General features: G+C 42.5%; 1 protein-coding gene across 4 annotated transcripts in view; it reads right to left on the bottom strand.

Annotated features, from left to right (window-relative positions):
- IL18R1 (interleukin 18 receptor 1) overlaps positions 1-17,663 on the bottom strand; it is a 41,671-nt gene that overhangs the window by 14,627 nt on the left and 9,381 nt on the right. For 3 of the 4 annotated variants that reach the window (XM_008008260.3, XM_008008257.3, XM_008008258.3), the window contains exons 4-6: positions 13,539-13,782; positions 9,482-9,647; positions 5,548-5,701 (exon numbers count right to left, since the gene is read on the bottom strand). In XM_008008260.3, coding sequence (XP_008006451.1) covers positions 5,548-5,701; positions 9,482-9,647; positions 13,539-13,782 — 564 coding nt within the window. The remainder of the gene's footprint in view (positions 1-5,547; positions 5,702-9,481; positions 9,648-13,538; positions 13,783-17,663) is intronic. The other variant, XM_073023296.1, reaches the window with a different exon arrangement.

The raw sequence follows: 17,663 nt of genomic DNA, 5'->3' as shown, positions 1-17,663 counted from the left end.
TTTCATGTAACAAAGATTCCAATAGTTACTGGTTTACATTCACTTGACTCCTATTTGCATTAACTAAAGGTCACAGATCATATTGTTTATTGTTTCATTCTCCATCAACTCCATGCTGACGGAGATGTTGAAAGCACCTTGCATCTGGTTTTCTCTCACTCAAATCTGCAGCTTCTGCTCACTTTAACTAAAAGGCAGAGGAAGATGCCCATCCACTGCTGCCTGACTCCCAGACAATCAAACATGCAAGAGTTGGACCACACAAAATCACTGGGAAGAGCCTTTTTGCCCCGTCTCGATTCCCTCCATCTGTCCTCCTCAGCTGGCCAGTGATGGATTTACAGGGTGCAGAGACAAGACGGGTTGAGAAAAGCAAATCCCTCACTCTAGGTGCCCACCGTTCCCTGGCAAGATGCTAAGAGCAGTGTCCCTTCAATATTGTACCTGGGAGCCTCACCTGGGCCCTGGCCCTGCTGGTAAGTTCACGCCTATAGGCCAAGGTCTACTTCTGCTCCTCAGTGGCTTCTGACCCTGACTGGAAGTACCACACATAAATTCTGCCCCCTCAGTCCCCATCTGGTGATGCTTGGGAAGTAAGTCATCACCCAGCAGGCTCTTGCCTAAGGCAGCTGGCAACTGCAAACCCTAAGAGCAGCTGTGGTCATAGATTTAAACTGGTGCATAGTTAAGTTATCGTTAGCCCTGATATCCTCATTGGTAACCTTCCTTACGACCAGGACTGTTCTCTGCTAGTAGCCCTGCTGCTTTGGGGCGTTCCCAAGCAAGGTCCAGAACATCCCTCTGGGACTTGCAGGTGCTCAGCAAGCAGAACGCCTGGTTGAGTGGAGTACAGTGAGACTCAGGAGCCCTCCTGCAGCTCCCACACCTCCCTGAGCCCTCTCAGAAAGTGCAGTGCCAGAGTGAGCAGTGGAGAATGCAGTGGGCAGATATGTGAGCAAGAACAGGAGAATGAAACCAGCACAGTGGACCCCGGGGTTGAGAGTCAGGACTGGGTTCTCCTGGGATTCAGAGTCTCTGGGCAAGCCTGGAATGCTGGCAGACAGGCAGGAGGAGCTGAGATGTATCCAGGGAAAGAACCAACTCTCGGGTCTGACAATAAAAAGCAACATGGGTTTGAATTCAAAGACAAAGGGGCAGGAGGCAACTTCTGTGTGAGGGGGAAAACTGCTACTGACTACCTTTCTCTGGATCCATTTTTTCCCCCAGAAACTTACATGGGTGACTTGAGAAGGGGCAGCGTGAAGGACATCGTTAGCAAAGGATGCTGTCTACTAACACTCAAAATATATCATTGGAAACCTAGATCAGCCCTGAGTTTGCACAACTGGTGTAAAGTGAAGGGTGCAGTCCCATGTAGGTCACAGAAGGAAACAACATCGTAGTTCATGCCCTTGACATGATCAGTCTACCTAGGAGGCTATCAGAGTCCACACGGCATAGAGGTCATCAGCAGTAGGAGGAGACACCACTCGATCTGCCAGAGCATGAGACCAGGAAAGTGGCAGATGCCCGGTGGGAATTCAGGTGACTGCAATTCACGAGCACGAGCTGAAGGCAGTGGTACTCCTGGGCTCCAAAAACAGTGCCCAAAGTATGGCATTTTGGCAGGCTGAGTACTTTAAACTAAAGCACGTTTGAAGGCCTCAAAGCAGCCTCAAAACCAAGATCTCTCTGACCTTCTCCTGCCCTCCTGCTTCATGCCCCCATTCTCCCCAAAGCGAGTCCTAGAAACCAGACTCCCTCTTCCCAAAGGCAGATCATAAAAACTAGAATCCTTTTCCCCAAAGTAAGCCGTAGAACCTAGAAGCATGACTCTAACCTTCTCCTGCCTTTCTGTCTAGGAGCTGGCTATAAATTCTTTGGCCTTCTTTGGTCTGACAGTAAGTATTAAGACCCTCTGCTCTCTACCCAGGAAAAAGAAATATCACAGAGAGGCCAAGAATAATCTGGACAGGTCTTGCTGAGTTTCCCCACTCAGTCTATTAGCATTCGGTCATCCCCTCTTGTCCAATCACATTTCTACATGGCTGTCCATGTTTCTAGAACCTAAGCATTTAAAAAGAAAAAAATGGTTTTCCTGAGTCTTGGGGTATTCATTTCTTTCCTTTTTTTTTTTTTTCTTCTGCGACCGAGTCTCGCTCTGTCACTCAGGCTGGAGTGCATCTGGCACAATCTCGGCTCACTGCAACCTCCACCTCCTGGGTTCAAGCAATTCTCCCTGCCTCAGCCTCCCAAGTAGCTGGGATTACAGGTGCCCGCCACCAAACCCAGCTAATTTTTGTATTTTTAGTAGAGATGGGGTTTCGCCATGTTGGCCAGCCTGTCTTGAACTCCTGGCCTCAGGTGATCCACCCGCCTCGGCCTCCAAAAGTGCTAGGATTACAGGCGTGAGCCACCACACCCGGTCCTGGGGTCTTCCTTTCTGAAGACTCCCATGTCACATAAAACTTTGATTAAATAAATCTGTTTTGTTTGCCCCTTGTTAATCTGTTTTATTGTTATGGGAGCATTGTCATGGGCCTTAAGATGGGGAGGAGAGGTGTCACACCATTCCACCACTATGGCAGTCACTACGTAGCAGCTGAGAGATCTCCATCTGCGAAGGGAAGGGGACTGTAATAAAGACACAACATGGAGAAGGTGGGAGCTCAGAGCCCCCCTGTCCTCAACACAGGTCAGAACACCTCCTGGCTGTCCTCTCCAACTCCAAGCTCTAATTTCTGTAGACTCGTGGCAAACTTAGCCAAATCCAAATAAAAATAGCCAGGATGGTGAAGTGTCTAGAGTTCTTGCTGCATGTGGCATCAAAGCAGTTGTTGCTGTCTCAGTGATGCACACAACAGGCATATAATGAGCACCTTTATGTGCTAAGTGTCAATCGTAGGTATTCAAGATGCAAAGATGAGGAACAGAACTCAGTGCAAACCTTTCTAGAAACTTTTCAAGTTATTGACAGAGACACGCATGTAATGCAATTCTGACAGCAATCACAAAAACAAACAAGAGACCGTGGGGGCATGGAGGAGGAGGGACATTTGAGTGGAGTCCTGAGAGACTCAGTGACATTCTCCAAGAAGACAAGAAAAATAAGATGGACAATTATGGAAGAAGAATAGCTGGTGCTGCAGGTGAGGTTTGGGAACCCAGCAGTGGGAGATGGTCATTACAGCGGAACTCTTGCTGTCCCTGGAGCCATCCTAGAGCTGAACACACACTCACTCAGTCATCTTCAGCCAACCCTATGAGGGATGAACCATTACTGTCCCATTTCACAGTGAGGAATCTGAGGCAGAGAGGAACTAAGAAATGAACTCACCCAAGGCCACAGCCTCACAGAGCTGTTGTGAGGATTATATGACATGATTCAACTCCAGTACTTGGCACAATCCCTGGCCCATAGCAAGTACCCTTTTAATAATGGATATTCCTACAGCTTCATCAAAGAAGGAAGGAAAGAGCTGCTGATGGGCGGAAAGCAAAGATGGTGGGAGAGGGGGTACAGGTTCTGAAAGTATCAAAGGAACAGATATTTATACGATATTAAAAATACATACAGGAAAGAAAATTTGGAGAGTTTAGGGTAGATGATTATACATAGAATTTAAGTTTTTGAGTTTAAAAATTCAGTTATGGGTTTCCCCAGTTCTGGACTGTGGCAGGCAGAATAATAGACCCCGAAGTTTCCCACATCCTACTCCCGAGTTCCTGTGAATATGATATGTTACATGGCAAAAGGAACCTCTAGATGTGGTTAAATTAAGGATCTTGAGATAGGGGGATCGCCCTGGATTATCTAGGTGGGCACAATGTCGTCTCAAGGTCCTCATCAGAGGGAGACAGAAAGGTCAGAGTCAAAAAGGAGATGGGGTGAGGGAAGCGAATGTGTTTGGCTCTGAAATGAAGTGGCACAAGCCAAGAAATGCAGGTGGCTTCTAGAAGTTGGAGAAAGCAAAGACAAAGAAATGCATTTTCCAGCTGGGTGTGGTGGCTCACTCCTATAATCTCAGCACTTTGGGAGGCTGAGGTGGGCAGATGATGAGGTCAGGAGATTGAGACCATCCTGGCTAACACGGTGAAACCTCGCCTCACTAAAAAAACACAAAAATTAGCTGGGCGTGGTGGCAGGTGCCTGTAGTCCCAGCTACTCAGGAGGCTGAGGCAGGAGAATGGTGTGAACCCAGGAGGCGGAGCTTGCAGTGAGCAGAAATTGCACCACTGCACTCCAGCCTGGGCGACAGAGCTAGACTCTATCTCAAAAAAAAAAAAAAAAAAAAAGGAAAAAAAAGAAACACGTTTTCCCCTACAGCCTCTGGAAGTAAAGCAATTCATTCTGCCAAAACCTTGATTTTACTGAAGACCCTAAACTTGGGGTAATTCGTTACTGTGGCAATACATGGGTGTATATAGCTATATGGTTGTAGTGAAGAGGAAAGATGTTGCTAAAGCAAAGGCTGTAGCAAATGTGAGCCCACAGATTTTGTTGAACAAGCCACCCACACAAGTGTTACAGTTTCCAGTTTCTCAGGATGATGGGGGAAAAAAAGTCTAGACTGGATAAGTCACCTGTCTTCAAATCAGAAAGGAGCTGTCATTTTAAGAAGGAGCCAGATTTAATCTGTGAAATTCTTGAAGGCAAATCAAAATCAGTGGTTGGAAGCTACGAGAAGGGATATTTGGACTCAATGGGAAAAAAAGACTTCAACAGTCAGATATTAAAATCTGAACTACACTGCTGTATGATTTGGTCATTTCCTTGGTAGTTTCCAAGAAGGGACTGGATGATCAATTACCGGCTGTGTCTTATGACAAATATTTTCACTGGGTGAGGTTTAATTAAATACCTTTAATGTCCCAGGATTCTGTTCTTCCATCACACACAGCCTGGGTCCAGCATCCCTCCCCTCCCACCAGCACATCAATGTTCCTTAACTCTCCCAGTCAAGATCCCTTTCCCCAGCAGGTCACTGCTTCATGAGGCTCCCCCTCCAAGACGCAGGTCAAAGGGAGCCTCCTGCATCTATCCTTCCTACAACTTCCCTCTGCATTCTTGCAGCCTCACAGATAATGTTGTTTCATATGGTGGCATTCGGTTATTACTTCTCCTGATTATAATCAAATCCCTTGAGAATAGCACAGTGCTCACTTCATCTCATATTTCCTTGCTTCCCAGCCTCCCTGTGCTAAGTACAGTTTATTGAGTATAAATATCATCAATGAATACTTGTGGAGTGAAAATGTAAATTCAACAACAAAAGATTCCACAATTTACTCAAATTTCATATATAAGAGAGAGCTGACTCATGTGAAGTTTATTCATATAGATTTTCATTTCCTGCCAAAAAGAACGGTTTATTTAGCCAAGTAGAGGAGCACCAAAATGAAGATTTTTACCCTTATATTTGAACTAGTGGTGTGGTCACAACCCCAACTACGTGGACTCTCAATTCCTACACAGTTTTAAAGAATGGAAAAATTCCATGTTACTAAAATACATCTGTTTCTTCCCAATTCTAAGATTTCCCTTACCTTCCACTATTGTTATATTGAAGGTTTTGGTGATGTTAAATAGTTTTCCATTATGATGAAGGAAATGCACGCAGGAGTAATACCCCTGGTCTTCCAACTCGGCGTTCTTCTTTATCATTGGGTTTTTATTGTTCTCCAGTAGCTTTTTACAGTTCTGTTTTTAAGAAAGCAAGTTAAAATACTTTAAGTAAAGGCCGAATTCATATTACAATGATCCAAATTTTTGAGTTAAAGAACTTCAGAGCAAAAGGCAAACAGAATGGAAAACAGCAATTCCTGGATACATGTCCCAATGACTTGGTACTGCTTTTACTGAAACAATTAAATGCAGTCCCATTGCTGTTGGTATGATTATCATTATTAATACATGCTGGGAAGTAGCGAATGGGGCAGTATGAGCACTGTAGCTGCTTTCATCAATATTCTTTCATCTCTCTTTCACACACCTGCAGAGAGAAAGAAACAGGGAGAGAGAGACAGAGAGAGAGAGAGAGAACACTACAACACAAATCCTTGCTTGAGTCACAACTCTTTCATACATGTTCAGTCCAATTTTGTATGTTCTGGACTATGCATCCCAGCGATGGGTAGCGGGGTGGGTGGAGAATTACTCAGAGAACCGAGTAGCTAGCAGACCACCCACACCTTTGACACTCTCCACCAGAAGCCAGCGAGCTGATTAGAAATGCATCAACAATATTCAAATCCATAGGTATACTCAAACATCTCTCTCACACACACACATTTCCATACATGTCACAGGAATTAATACTAACTGTAATAAAGCCACTTTCTTCAATCCAGCACATCTGACACCCAGCAGTAGGTCCCAGAGCCATTCAGGGACCACATGGGAAGGCTGGAGGCTGAATGGCCATCCTTGATGACTGGACACTGTTTCTGCAAACACCAAGCAAGAAGAACCTACTGCCCGCAGACTTCTCCCTCAGAGCTGGCAGCCACTGGGGTTAGACCTATTTTGCACAGAATGTGCCCGTGAAGCACCCACATGTGTACCTCACATCAGTAAATTATTTATGTATAAGTCAAAATTTTATAAAGCCAAACTAATTTTTTCAAGCTATAGAAAAGATCAGAGACTCTTCATGTTTCCTTTCCAATCAATTGTCTACTAAATTGTCTACTTAATTGCCTACTGATTTAGACTCCTTGCTCTCGGGTGAAGTCATGATCAGTCAACAGGCTTAGAATACTCAGCCCTGCGGTCAATTGTTTAGCTAAACATCCTTGGTGCATCAATGCTCTTAATTTAAATATCTGTATTTTTGAATTTCTTTTTTTTTTTTTTTTTTTTTTTTTTTTTTGAGACGGAGTCTCACTCTGTCCCCAAGGCTGGAGTGCAGTGGCTTGATCTCGGCTCACTGCAACCTCCGCCTCCTGGGTTAAAATGACTCTCCTTCCTCAGCCTCCTGAGTAGCTGGGACTACAGACACCCACCACCACGCCCGGCTATTTTTTCCTATTTTTAGTAGAGACAGGGTTTCACCATATTAGCCAGGATAGTCTCGATCTCCTGACCTCGTGATCTGCCTGCCTCGGCCTCCCAAAGTGCTAGGATTACAGGCGTGAGCCACCGTGCCCGGTTAGAATATCTTAAAACTCAGCACACCATGCCTCACTAATTTACATGTACTGTGACACATTTGTACATTGATGGGAAATAGAGTGAAGTCAACTCAGGACTGACTCAAATGTTTAGAAAACATTTCAGATAAGAGCTGTCTTTGGAAATCACAAGTAAACAGTGTTCAAGCATAAGGCACAAACAAAAGTTTCAAGGATGTCATCATCACTCGCTTTAGCTTTCCCAAGTTCTGTTCAGACCACTCTCTCTTATAGGTCTTTAAAGTTTCCATGATAGAGTTACATTATTCAGATTTGTTATTCCATATAAACTGAATCAGCTGTCCCCAACCGTTTTGACACAGAGACTGATTTCATGAATGACAATTTTTCCATGGACCACGGTGGGTAGGGGTTGAGTGGGGAATGGTTCGTTTGGGGATGATTCAAGTGCATTATATTTATTGTGCACTTTACTTCTATTATTATTACACTGTAATATATAACGAAATAATTATACAACTCACCATAATGTAGAATCAGTGGAGCCCTGAGCTTGTTTTTCTGCAACTAGGTGGTCCTATCTGGGGGTGATGGGAGACAGTGACAGATCATCAGGCATTAGATTCTCATAAGGAGCACGCAACCTAGATTCCTCGCATGCACAGTTCACAATAGGGTTCTTGCTCCTGTGAGAGTCTAATGCCGCTGCTGATCTCACAGGAGGTGGTAATGTGAGTGAGGGGGAGTGGCCCGGGGATTGGGGAGCCCTGAACTACACAATTTGTGTGTGTGTGTGTAGATGGGAGTGTGTACGTTTTTTATGCACACACATACTCTATACTCACACACACTATGTATGTGTATACATAATTCCTATAGCGTGGTCTAAGAGTTTTTTTTTTTTTTAAATTATACTTTAAGTTCTGGGTGACATGTGCAGAATGTGCAGGTTTGTTACGTAGGTATACACGTGCCATGGTGGTTTGCTGAACCCATCAATCTGTCATCTACCTTAGGTATTTCTCCTAATGCTATCCATCCCCTACCTGCCACCCCGCAACAGGACCTCGTGTGTGATGTTCGCCTCCCACCTATGAGCGAGAACATGCAGTGTTTGGTTTTCTATTCCTGTGTTAGTTTTCTGAGAATGATGGTTTCCAGCTTCATCCATGCCCCTACAAAGGACATGAACTCATCCTTTTTTATGGCAGCATAGTATTCCATGGTGTATAAGAGCTTTTAAAATTCAACAAGTAAAAGGTATGCCAACTGAAGAAGACAGAGAAAATAAACAGGCAACCCACAAAATTGCCTGATTGCAGTAAGATGCAATAAATAGATACAAAAGTTTATTACTAAGAAAAGTGAAAAAACCACTAGGAGTTTTAGAAATTTTTCACATCCAATTTGAACCATTCTAGGAGCATTATTTCCCAGTGTTGTGGAGGTAACAGAAAATTGGGATTCTTTTTTCAAGTGTGGGGTAAAATTGGCAGAGCTCCCTGGAGACGAGTTTGATAGTGTGAAGAAAAAGACATAAACATGCTCACAGCCTTTGATTCGGTAATTCTACATTTAGGGATTTGGTTGAAGGACAAATTATATAAACACCCAAGGATCTGTGGAAGTGGTATTCATTTCAGCCTTTAAATAATAGTGAAAAATAGGCAATTCACAAATGTCCAATAACAATGGGATTAGTTAGATGAAATCAGGCACATAAAAACTGAAAGCCCATGTTTAGAAGATCATTTAAAGATGTGAAGGGATAGTCACAATATAGTTCTTAGAGGAAAAAACACAATAAAATAAAATATACCACTTTTAAAAAGCAAATGCTTCACAGAAAAAAAAAAGGGCACGAAGTCTCTAATTGATGGATTTATGAGTGCTTTTTGCTTTCTTCATTTTTCAGTTTTAAAGTTAAAATATTATAAAAGCGTTACCATTTTCAATATTATAAAATGAACTAATGTATTCAGAAAAACATATATAATTGAGTTTTACATGTTAAGTACATGTGACAGGAGAAAAGGGAAATCCTTGAACTAGCATTCCTAAAAATTAACTTATTGAAAGAGAAGGAAAATGAAGGAAGAGTGTGAGAGAGGCAGCTGTGATCATTTATTGAACACCAAATCCAGGTAAACTACTGTGGAACATATTTTAATACTATGCATCAGCTGTTGACAACAAGCCAGTGAGGATACTTGGCTCAAACAGGGCAAGTGAGTCATGTGGGATCAGGCAGCTTGCTATGAGACCAAATGGTAGCCCTTAACCCCTCTTTTGGGAATTTTATCTTTTCCATTAAGTCTTAAAGTTAAAAATAACACAAAAGCATTACCTTATACAATGATGTGCTGTTGACCAGTGTTTGATAGTAACTGTTTTCACAGGTTATCTGCAAAAATTTTTTAACTTCCACAGTTTTGCTAGTTACTTGTCTTTCAGTGAAACAGCTGTGTTTATTTCTTCTGATGACATTTAATTTCCATTTCTGAGTATAATTTCTATGGAACAAAAATGTAAAGGTATTTTATAATGCTACAGAAACTTTGCAAATATCACCCATCTTCCCTTTAGTAACCAATGTTATAATATTTTTCCTTTATTTTTATTAAAGAGATTGATTCATTGATGTGCAAACTCTGCTCTGCCTCCTCTTGATTCAGAGGAGCAAGAACTTTAACTGTCATGGGAGCAGGGGGTAAAAAAATGAAAACATGAGCAGTCTACACACACAGGGACACACACATGCACATATCCTACTGCAGACAATATATTATGGATGTCAGAAAAGCAAATCTTTACAATGTCAGTGATCTTCGCTGATGGATAAGTTCAGAGAGTCTTGGCCCAGGATGGGAGGGTGGCTTTGGTTTCAAAAGGTCTATAAATTCCTGATGTTGTTTTCTAAATGTGTGTGTATAAGAATTAGGTTTTATGTTTCTCAAGGCAATTTGTTCCCATCCCATTCTCTTACTGTTGAATAAAGCAAAATCTGGAGTTGTTGCCCTCAGTGTAATTGAATTAGCTCTTTAAATGCCTTACCGACCAAAGGTGAGTATGAATAGATTTTATAGTAGTTGTTACTCCTCATCAGAAATTAATGATCAGGACTATCACTAGACCAGGTGCAGTGGCTCACACCTGTAATCCCAGCACTTTGGGAGGCCAAGGCAGGTGGATCACCTGAGTCAGGCGTTTGAGACCAGCCTGGCCAATGTGGTGCAACCCCGTCTCTACTAAAAATACAAAAATTAGCTGGGTATGGTGGCAGGTGCCTGTAATCCCAGCTACTCGGGAGGCTGAGGCAGGAGGTGGAGGTTGCAGTGAGTGGAGATCACGCCATTGCACTCCAGCCTGAGTAACAAGAGCGAAATTCCATCTCAAAAAAAAAAAAAAAAAAAAAAAGGTGATCTAGGATTGGAAAAAAATACAGTATTTTTTAAATGAAGTTTTTAAAGAGAAAATGTTTCAAATTTGATGTTTCTTCCACTGCACCTGTGATGTACAGATTCATTTGCTAAATACAGCAGACACGTGCTGTTAAGTTATCTTCTATGCCTGACACATTTGTGCCCACCTTAGGCTCTTCCAGTTCCCCTTTAGGTCTACAATAGGATAGAAGGAAGAAAAGACAAGCACTTATTGAGTTCCAGGTGTTAGACTATGTACGTGCAAGGGAGATGACTGTTTTCCTTAGGCTCAGATGAGAATGCTAAATCTCAGAGAGGTTAAACAACTCACTCAGGTCACACACTTGCTACAAGATGGGGCCAGGATGCAAATGCACATCTATTTGGCCCCAAAGACCAGAAGTGCTTTGCACAATTCTACACTTTCACAATCCAATGAATCTGGCCCCTTCACTTCGGGCATGAATTTATAAAAGATTGGCCATGACTAGAGAATGTGGTAGGCTGTTGTCATGGTTACAGGCAGCGCATCCGTGGCCATGGGACATAATAGAGCTACCTGGCCCTTGAAATGGATTCAGAATCCCATTGGCAGCACCTTTTCTCAAGTGTGTTTTTGTAAAGTCTCCCCAGCTTTGGCCTCAATGAACTGGAGAAAGAGAGATTTCTGAATCTCTCTGACTTGTTGCTTAAAAGGAATATAATTAAAAGGAATATCCCCATTTTTTCAGAATACATTGTTCTCTACCTCTGTAATCCTCAATTCCTAACACTCAACAAATCCGAGAGGACTGATGACACTCCAGGTGCAGGACACTGTGCTGCGAACACAGACAATCACCAACACACTGCACTTGCCATCCAGGAGCTCCAAGGCTGGTGTTAACACGGAAGCCCACTCACCCAAAGCTGTGACCACACTTTCCTGCTGCAGGCCCAGCCCATCCTGGTTATGAAAACCACTCATTTTTGTCCACACACACCAGGGGATAAGTATCAGTCCCCACTTCTGAGGCTGCTCACCAAGCTGAACTTGCTGCCTGTCAGTCTAGGATTGGTTTATTAGATTTCCATGCGTACATTTCTCTCTACCTTCATTTCTTCATCTCTATCACTGAAAAACGCTCCCTTTTGTATCCCCTTCCTTCTTAGTTGATTTCTTTCTTAAAATTTGGTGGGATAAAGTGGTTTTCACTGCAGGATTAAATGATCAGTCCTCAGTGGCATTTGATTATTAGCAATGGACTCCTAAAAACTAAAGAATTACTGTTCTAATGGGAAAATTTCAGGTGTAAAGTCTGTTCACTGATAGATCCATATCAAACTACAAAGGCTTATACACCTAAGTTAAAACACATATGTGTGCGCACACACGCACAATCTGCAGTAAATACTGCTTACTAATTATGCTATATTTGAAGATGTCTGTATCTTTCATGCTCCTGGGTGTCTAAAACAACTTGCTTCCATGTAGAATCCCATTCATTTTCAAGGCCATTGTCAAAGCTGCTTCTCTCCTCATCACTTTACTCTCATAGTGATCAGTCTCCAATATCCACTCTGGGACACCTCGTTTTTCTTAGCATCTCCTGTCTGCTACCCGGTCTCTCCACATGTCTCTGAAATCCTACCTCAATCTTTTGCTTCCATTGTTGCTTCCTAAGCCAGGCTGTATTCTCTACTCCCCATGTCAGAAAGATGGCCAATGCCATTTGCTTCTGTTATCTCCAACTGATGATCATGGATGCCTGGCTGTTCCTCTCAACATGCTCTCTCAGCCCTGTCCAGAATACTTTATTCTTTTAAATCATGCCTTCATTCAATCAGGAGTCAGAAGTTTGTGGGGGGCAGTGTGTGTTAATCTGTTTCCTTTACGCCATTTGTGAGTATTCATTCTACCTTAGCTTGATATGAAAAATCTCAGTTGTGACCCATTTCTGTAATTATCCCTCTAAAAAGGTCACCTAAAGATGTATTGGTTTTTATCAAAAGAGTTACTTAATTTTTTTCTGATGCCTGGGAGTTCCTACGTATAAAAACAAACAAAAGTGACCTAATTTGGTGCAAAACCACAGGAGCATTACCAAAGTTTCACAGTGATAGCTCACTCTGCTCTCAACGGCACGGTTGATAATGATCAGGACTCAATCTAGAAGTGCCTCCAAAAGAAATCTGCTACATATGAAATCTGCACACCATCACCTTCAGCTGGCCCTGAGCTATTTCCTACAGGTCAGTCTCAAGTCTCTATAAAAATACCTACACATGTAGGTAGGTAAGTAAGTACATCTAAAAAGAAACATGCTCAGTAAGTGTGGGTGATGCTTCCAGTTGGCTATGCTCATTTAATGGAAGTTATCCAACATAATGATGAGTATCCTGGCACAATCCAGGGCCACCGCATGAGTAAAATGCAAAGCCCTTCTGTGTCACCCTTTCTCACTGCCCCCAGCTGTGGGTTGCAATTGGCTGCCGGAAACACACATCCTCCACTAGCACTGCCACCTGGTTCCCCGTGAGCCCCTGCAGACTGGACTAGTGTGTGTTTGCATCAACCCCATCCCTGCTCCCCACTAAGGATGCCACCCAGGAAGCTGACACTGCCCCCTTCACAACACATTAATATTATCGTGAAGTCCGAGCTGCTGATTTCATTTGATTGGGGGCATGTAGACAACAGGAGCGGCTGAATTTTGAAACTGACTTTCATGCAATCATCACTTACCATTGGTGAGAATCCCCTAAAAGGAAATCCTATTAAGGTAATCTCCTTTCTTTAAGGTCACTAAGAAAATAAGAAAATAAGCAGAGAGAAATAAATGTATTTTGTTCTGTAATGAACAACGTACTTCATGTTGTAGGAAGAGTAGAAAAGAAAAAGATGTGCTGATTATCTGACCTTTCAGATTACTGCATATTTGAGTTGCTGAACAAAGGACAAGAGGGCTATGAAATACATTTTTAAAAGAAAGGGTTACTCACTCCATTTGGAAAGAATAAGATCCCGTGTCATTCAACTCAACTGGCCAAAACTCCAAAACACAACCATGCAAAGCAATTCTCGATGAACTCCTTGGATTCAACTCCACACGTTCCTGCGATCCACTGCTTTTGTACCAGCTTTTGGTGATTGTTTCAATCTCATGTGCAGGTGAACACGAACAATATTTCAGATAGAAAGGTTCCCCTTCAACCACAGTAATGTGGGGACGTGAAGTACAAGATTCTTCAAAAGATTAGTAAAGTAAAAGAAATAAAAACAAAAACCAAAATGACAAAGGTAGCTTTTTTGTCTTCTCATGCATTAGGTGAAAAAGCAAGGTTAGTAAGAAAGTCCTGAGAAATCTCAGTGTCACTTTCCTGTGGGTTCCTTTATTTTTGCATCAATCTTTTCAACACTAGAAAGCATGAGGCACTTTCAGAATATAGATGAAAACACAACTTCTGACAGTTTCTCCCCAACAGGAAGGTATCAGAACTTAGCCAACCGTAGTTAGAAGACTGATAATTGTGTCATCTCTTAGAAGAAAATATTACACATTACAACTTCTTCAAAGGAAAGCCACAGAAGTCACAGTGCTGCCATACCTACCCCAAAACATACCCAGCTGAGGAGTCTCAGTGGAAAAGAAACAAAAACTTAGCAACCTTGGCGTTCTTCCTCTGCACCGTCAGAAATCTCACTCACCGTGCATTCACCCTGCCTATCTAACATTCCCTGGCAAGTGTGGAGATGGTTAAAGATGTGCCTATGTAACTTACAGTGGGTGTACATTTATTATTGCTGTAGGTCACCATGTGGATAATCAAGAATTCATTAATATAATATCAATCCAAATTTGCAATATCTGTCACATTCCCTCCTTCTCAACTGACCCAGATTCTCCAGCTTTGGAAATATATCTGACCCTCATCTACACAGGATAGGTGTTCCTTTCCCTCTTTCTGCACTTCTTGTACTTCAAGGTCAGCATTAATGGGTCTTTCTCATAATCTATCCTCCCGTGACTCTTGGATGCACTTTTACCACATTTTGAGGATGAGAATATTTAAATTGAATGAAACATTTCCCTTAGGACATGGACAGAATGCCCTCTCTATATGCCCTGACTATAGGGTTTGTTTCTCAAAGCAGCAGTCTGGTTTTAACTCAAAATTGTTAACTACAACATAAAGAGGAAGTGATGTGAGAGAAGTGTTCCGATATGGTTTGGCTGTGTCCCCACCCAAACCTCATCTTGAATTTAATCATGGGGGCAGTCTCCTGCATGCTGTGCTGATGATAGTGAGGGAGTTCTCATGAGATCTGATGGTGTTACAAGGGGCTTTTCCCTCTTTTGTAAGTTTTCTGAGGCCTCCCCAGACCTGCAAAACTGAGTCCATTAAAGCTCTCTCCTTTATAAATCACCCGGTCTCAGGTATGCCTTTATTAGCAGTGTGAGAATGGACTCATACAGTAAATTGGTACCAGGAGTGGGGTGCTGCTGTAAAGATACCCAAAATGTGGAAGTGGCTTTGGAACTGCATACAGACAGAGGTTGGAACAGTTTCAAGGGTTCAGAAGAAGATGAAAATATGGAAAAGTTTGGAACTTCCCAGAGACTTGTTAAATGGCTTTGACCAAAATGTTGATAACGTTATGGACAATAAAATCCAGGCTGAGGTGGTCTCAGATGGAGATGAGGAACTTTTTGGGAGCTGGAGCAAAGGTGACTCTTGTTATGTTTTAGCAGAGAGATTAGTTGCATTTTGCCCTTGTCCTGGAGATACGTGGAACCTTGAACTTGAGAGATGATGATCTGGGAGAAGAAATTTCTAAAGAGCAAATCATTCAAGAGGTGACAGAGCATAAGAGTTTGGAAAATTCACAGCCTGAGGATGTAGTAGGAGAGAAAAACCCATGTTCTGGGGAGCAATTAAAGCGGGTTGCAGAAATTTGCATAGGAAGTTAGGACCCAAATGTTAATTGCCAAGACAATGGGGAAAATGCCTCTTGGGCACATCAGGGATCTTCATGGCAGCCCCTCCCATCACAGGCCCAGAGGCCTAACAGGAAAAAATGGTTTCCTGGGATGGGCCCAGGGCCCTCTTCTGTGTGCAGACTATGGACTTGGTGCCCTGCATCCTAGCCTTCCAGCCATTGCTAAAACAGGCCAAGATACCAGGTCAGGCTGTGGCTTCAGTGGATGCAAACCCCAAACCTTGGCAGCTTCCACATGGTGTTGAGCCTGCAGGTGCACAGAAGTCAAGAACTGAGGTTTGAGAACCTACACCTAGATATCAGAGGACATATGGAAATTCTGGATGCCCAGGCAAAAGTTTGCTGCAGGGGTAGAACCTTGATGGAGAACCTTTGCTATGGTAGTGTGGAAGGGAAATGTGGTGTCGGGGCTCCCATACAGAGTCCCCTCATTGGGGTACTCTACAGCTAGTAGAGTTAAGAGAAGAGTGCCACCATCCTCCAGGTCCCAGGATGATAGATTCATTGACAGCTTGCACCATGCACTTGAAAAAGCCCAGAAACTCAACACCAGCCCATGAAAGAAGCCAGGAGGGGAGATGTACCCTGCAAAGTCACAGGAGCAAAGCTGCCAAAAGCCATGGGATCCTACCTCTTGCAGCAGCATGACCTGGATGTGAGACATGGAGTTGAAGGAGATTATTTTGGAACTTTAAGGTTTAATGACTACCCTATTAAATTTAGAACTTGCATGGGGCCAGTAGCCCCTTTGTTTTAGTCAATTTCTCCCATTTGGAAGGGGTGTATTTACTCAATGCCTGTACTCCCATTGTATCTAGGAAGCAACTAAATTGCTTTTGATTTTACTGACTCATAGGAGGAAGGGACTTGCCTTGACTCAGATGACACTTTGGACTTGGATTTTTGAGTTAATGCTGGAATGAGTGAAGACTTTGGGGGACTGTTGGAAGGGCATGATTTTGTTTTGAAACGTGAGGACATAAGATTTGGGAGAGGCCAGGGGTAGAATGATGTGATTTGGCTGTATTCCCATCCAAATCATCTTGAGTTGTAGTTCCCATAAGCCCCATGTGTCATAGGAGGGACCTGGTGGAAGGTAATTTAATCATGGGGGTGATTACTCTCATGTTGTTCTCCTGAGAGTGAGTTCTCATAAGATCTGATGTTATTATAAGGGGCTTTTCCCCTTTTTGCTCAGCCTTCTCCTTGATGCCACCATGTGAAGAAGGACATGCTTTCTTTCCCTTCCACTATGATTGTAAGTTTCCTGAGGCCTCCCCAGCCATACAGAACTGTGAATCAATAAAACCTCTTTCCTTTATAAATTACCCAGTCTCAGGTATGCCTTTATCAGCAGCATGAGAATGGACGAATACACATTCTTTGAAAACATGGATGTAAAATCTACCTCAAAACACAAGAGTTAAGGAGCCCCAACTTCATGTTTTCTGGTTGTAATACAATCTCTATTTTATACTAATACTTCAACATAGAAGGTGTGATACATGTGTATATATGGGTGTCAGCTTCAATTTACATGCAAAACCCTGGTGAGTCATTAACAGTTCATTTATTTTCCTGTTTTAGAGTTAATATAATAAAGTGCATAGACCATTCAATATGTGCTCCTTTATGCCTGGGTTATTTTAACATAATTATGTTACAAATGCATTCATGCTGTAACAGTGATGTGTTCTTTTCTCAATGTAATGTAGTATCTAATTGTGTTGCCATTTGGCAATTTATCCATTTTATAAAGGGATACATGTTGGGGATTTGGTTTATTAAACAAATGTCTATTGGATATTGGGTTATTTCCGGGTTTCCAGGTTTTCGCTTGTCTTAAAAAGCTTCTATAAACACATATGACTGTGTTTGGATGGACATGTGCTCTCTGGAAGTATTATCATTTGAAGAAACTTAATGTGAACTACACACTCTCCAGAGGTGGGAAGTTGACAGTTGAAAGTCCACACCATCCCCCTCCTCAGGCAGCTAGAAGCTTTGGATATCTAATCATGGTTTACCATTAGAGGCTTTGTTGATTACCATAATACTTGTTGGAAATGGTCCTTGATGGGATAAATAAGTGGATTTCAAGGTGTGTGGAGTTCCAAGTGCCAAAA

This window comes from Chlorocebus sabaeus, chromosome 14, assembly GCF_047675955.1.
Source record: "Chlorocebus sabaeus isolate Y175 chromosome 14, mChlSab1.0.hap1, whole genome shotgun sequence".
In the NCBI taxonomy this organism is placed as follows: domain Eukaryota; kingdom Metazoa; phylum Chordata; class Mammalia; order Primates; family Cercopithecidae; genus Chlorocebus; species Chlorocebus sabaeus.
The sequence above is the reverse complement of the archived record's forward strand: the minus strand, read 5'-3'. Positions and strand labels throughout refer to the sequence as shown.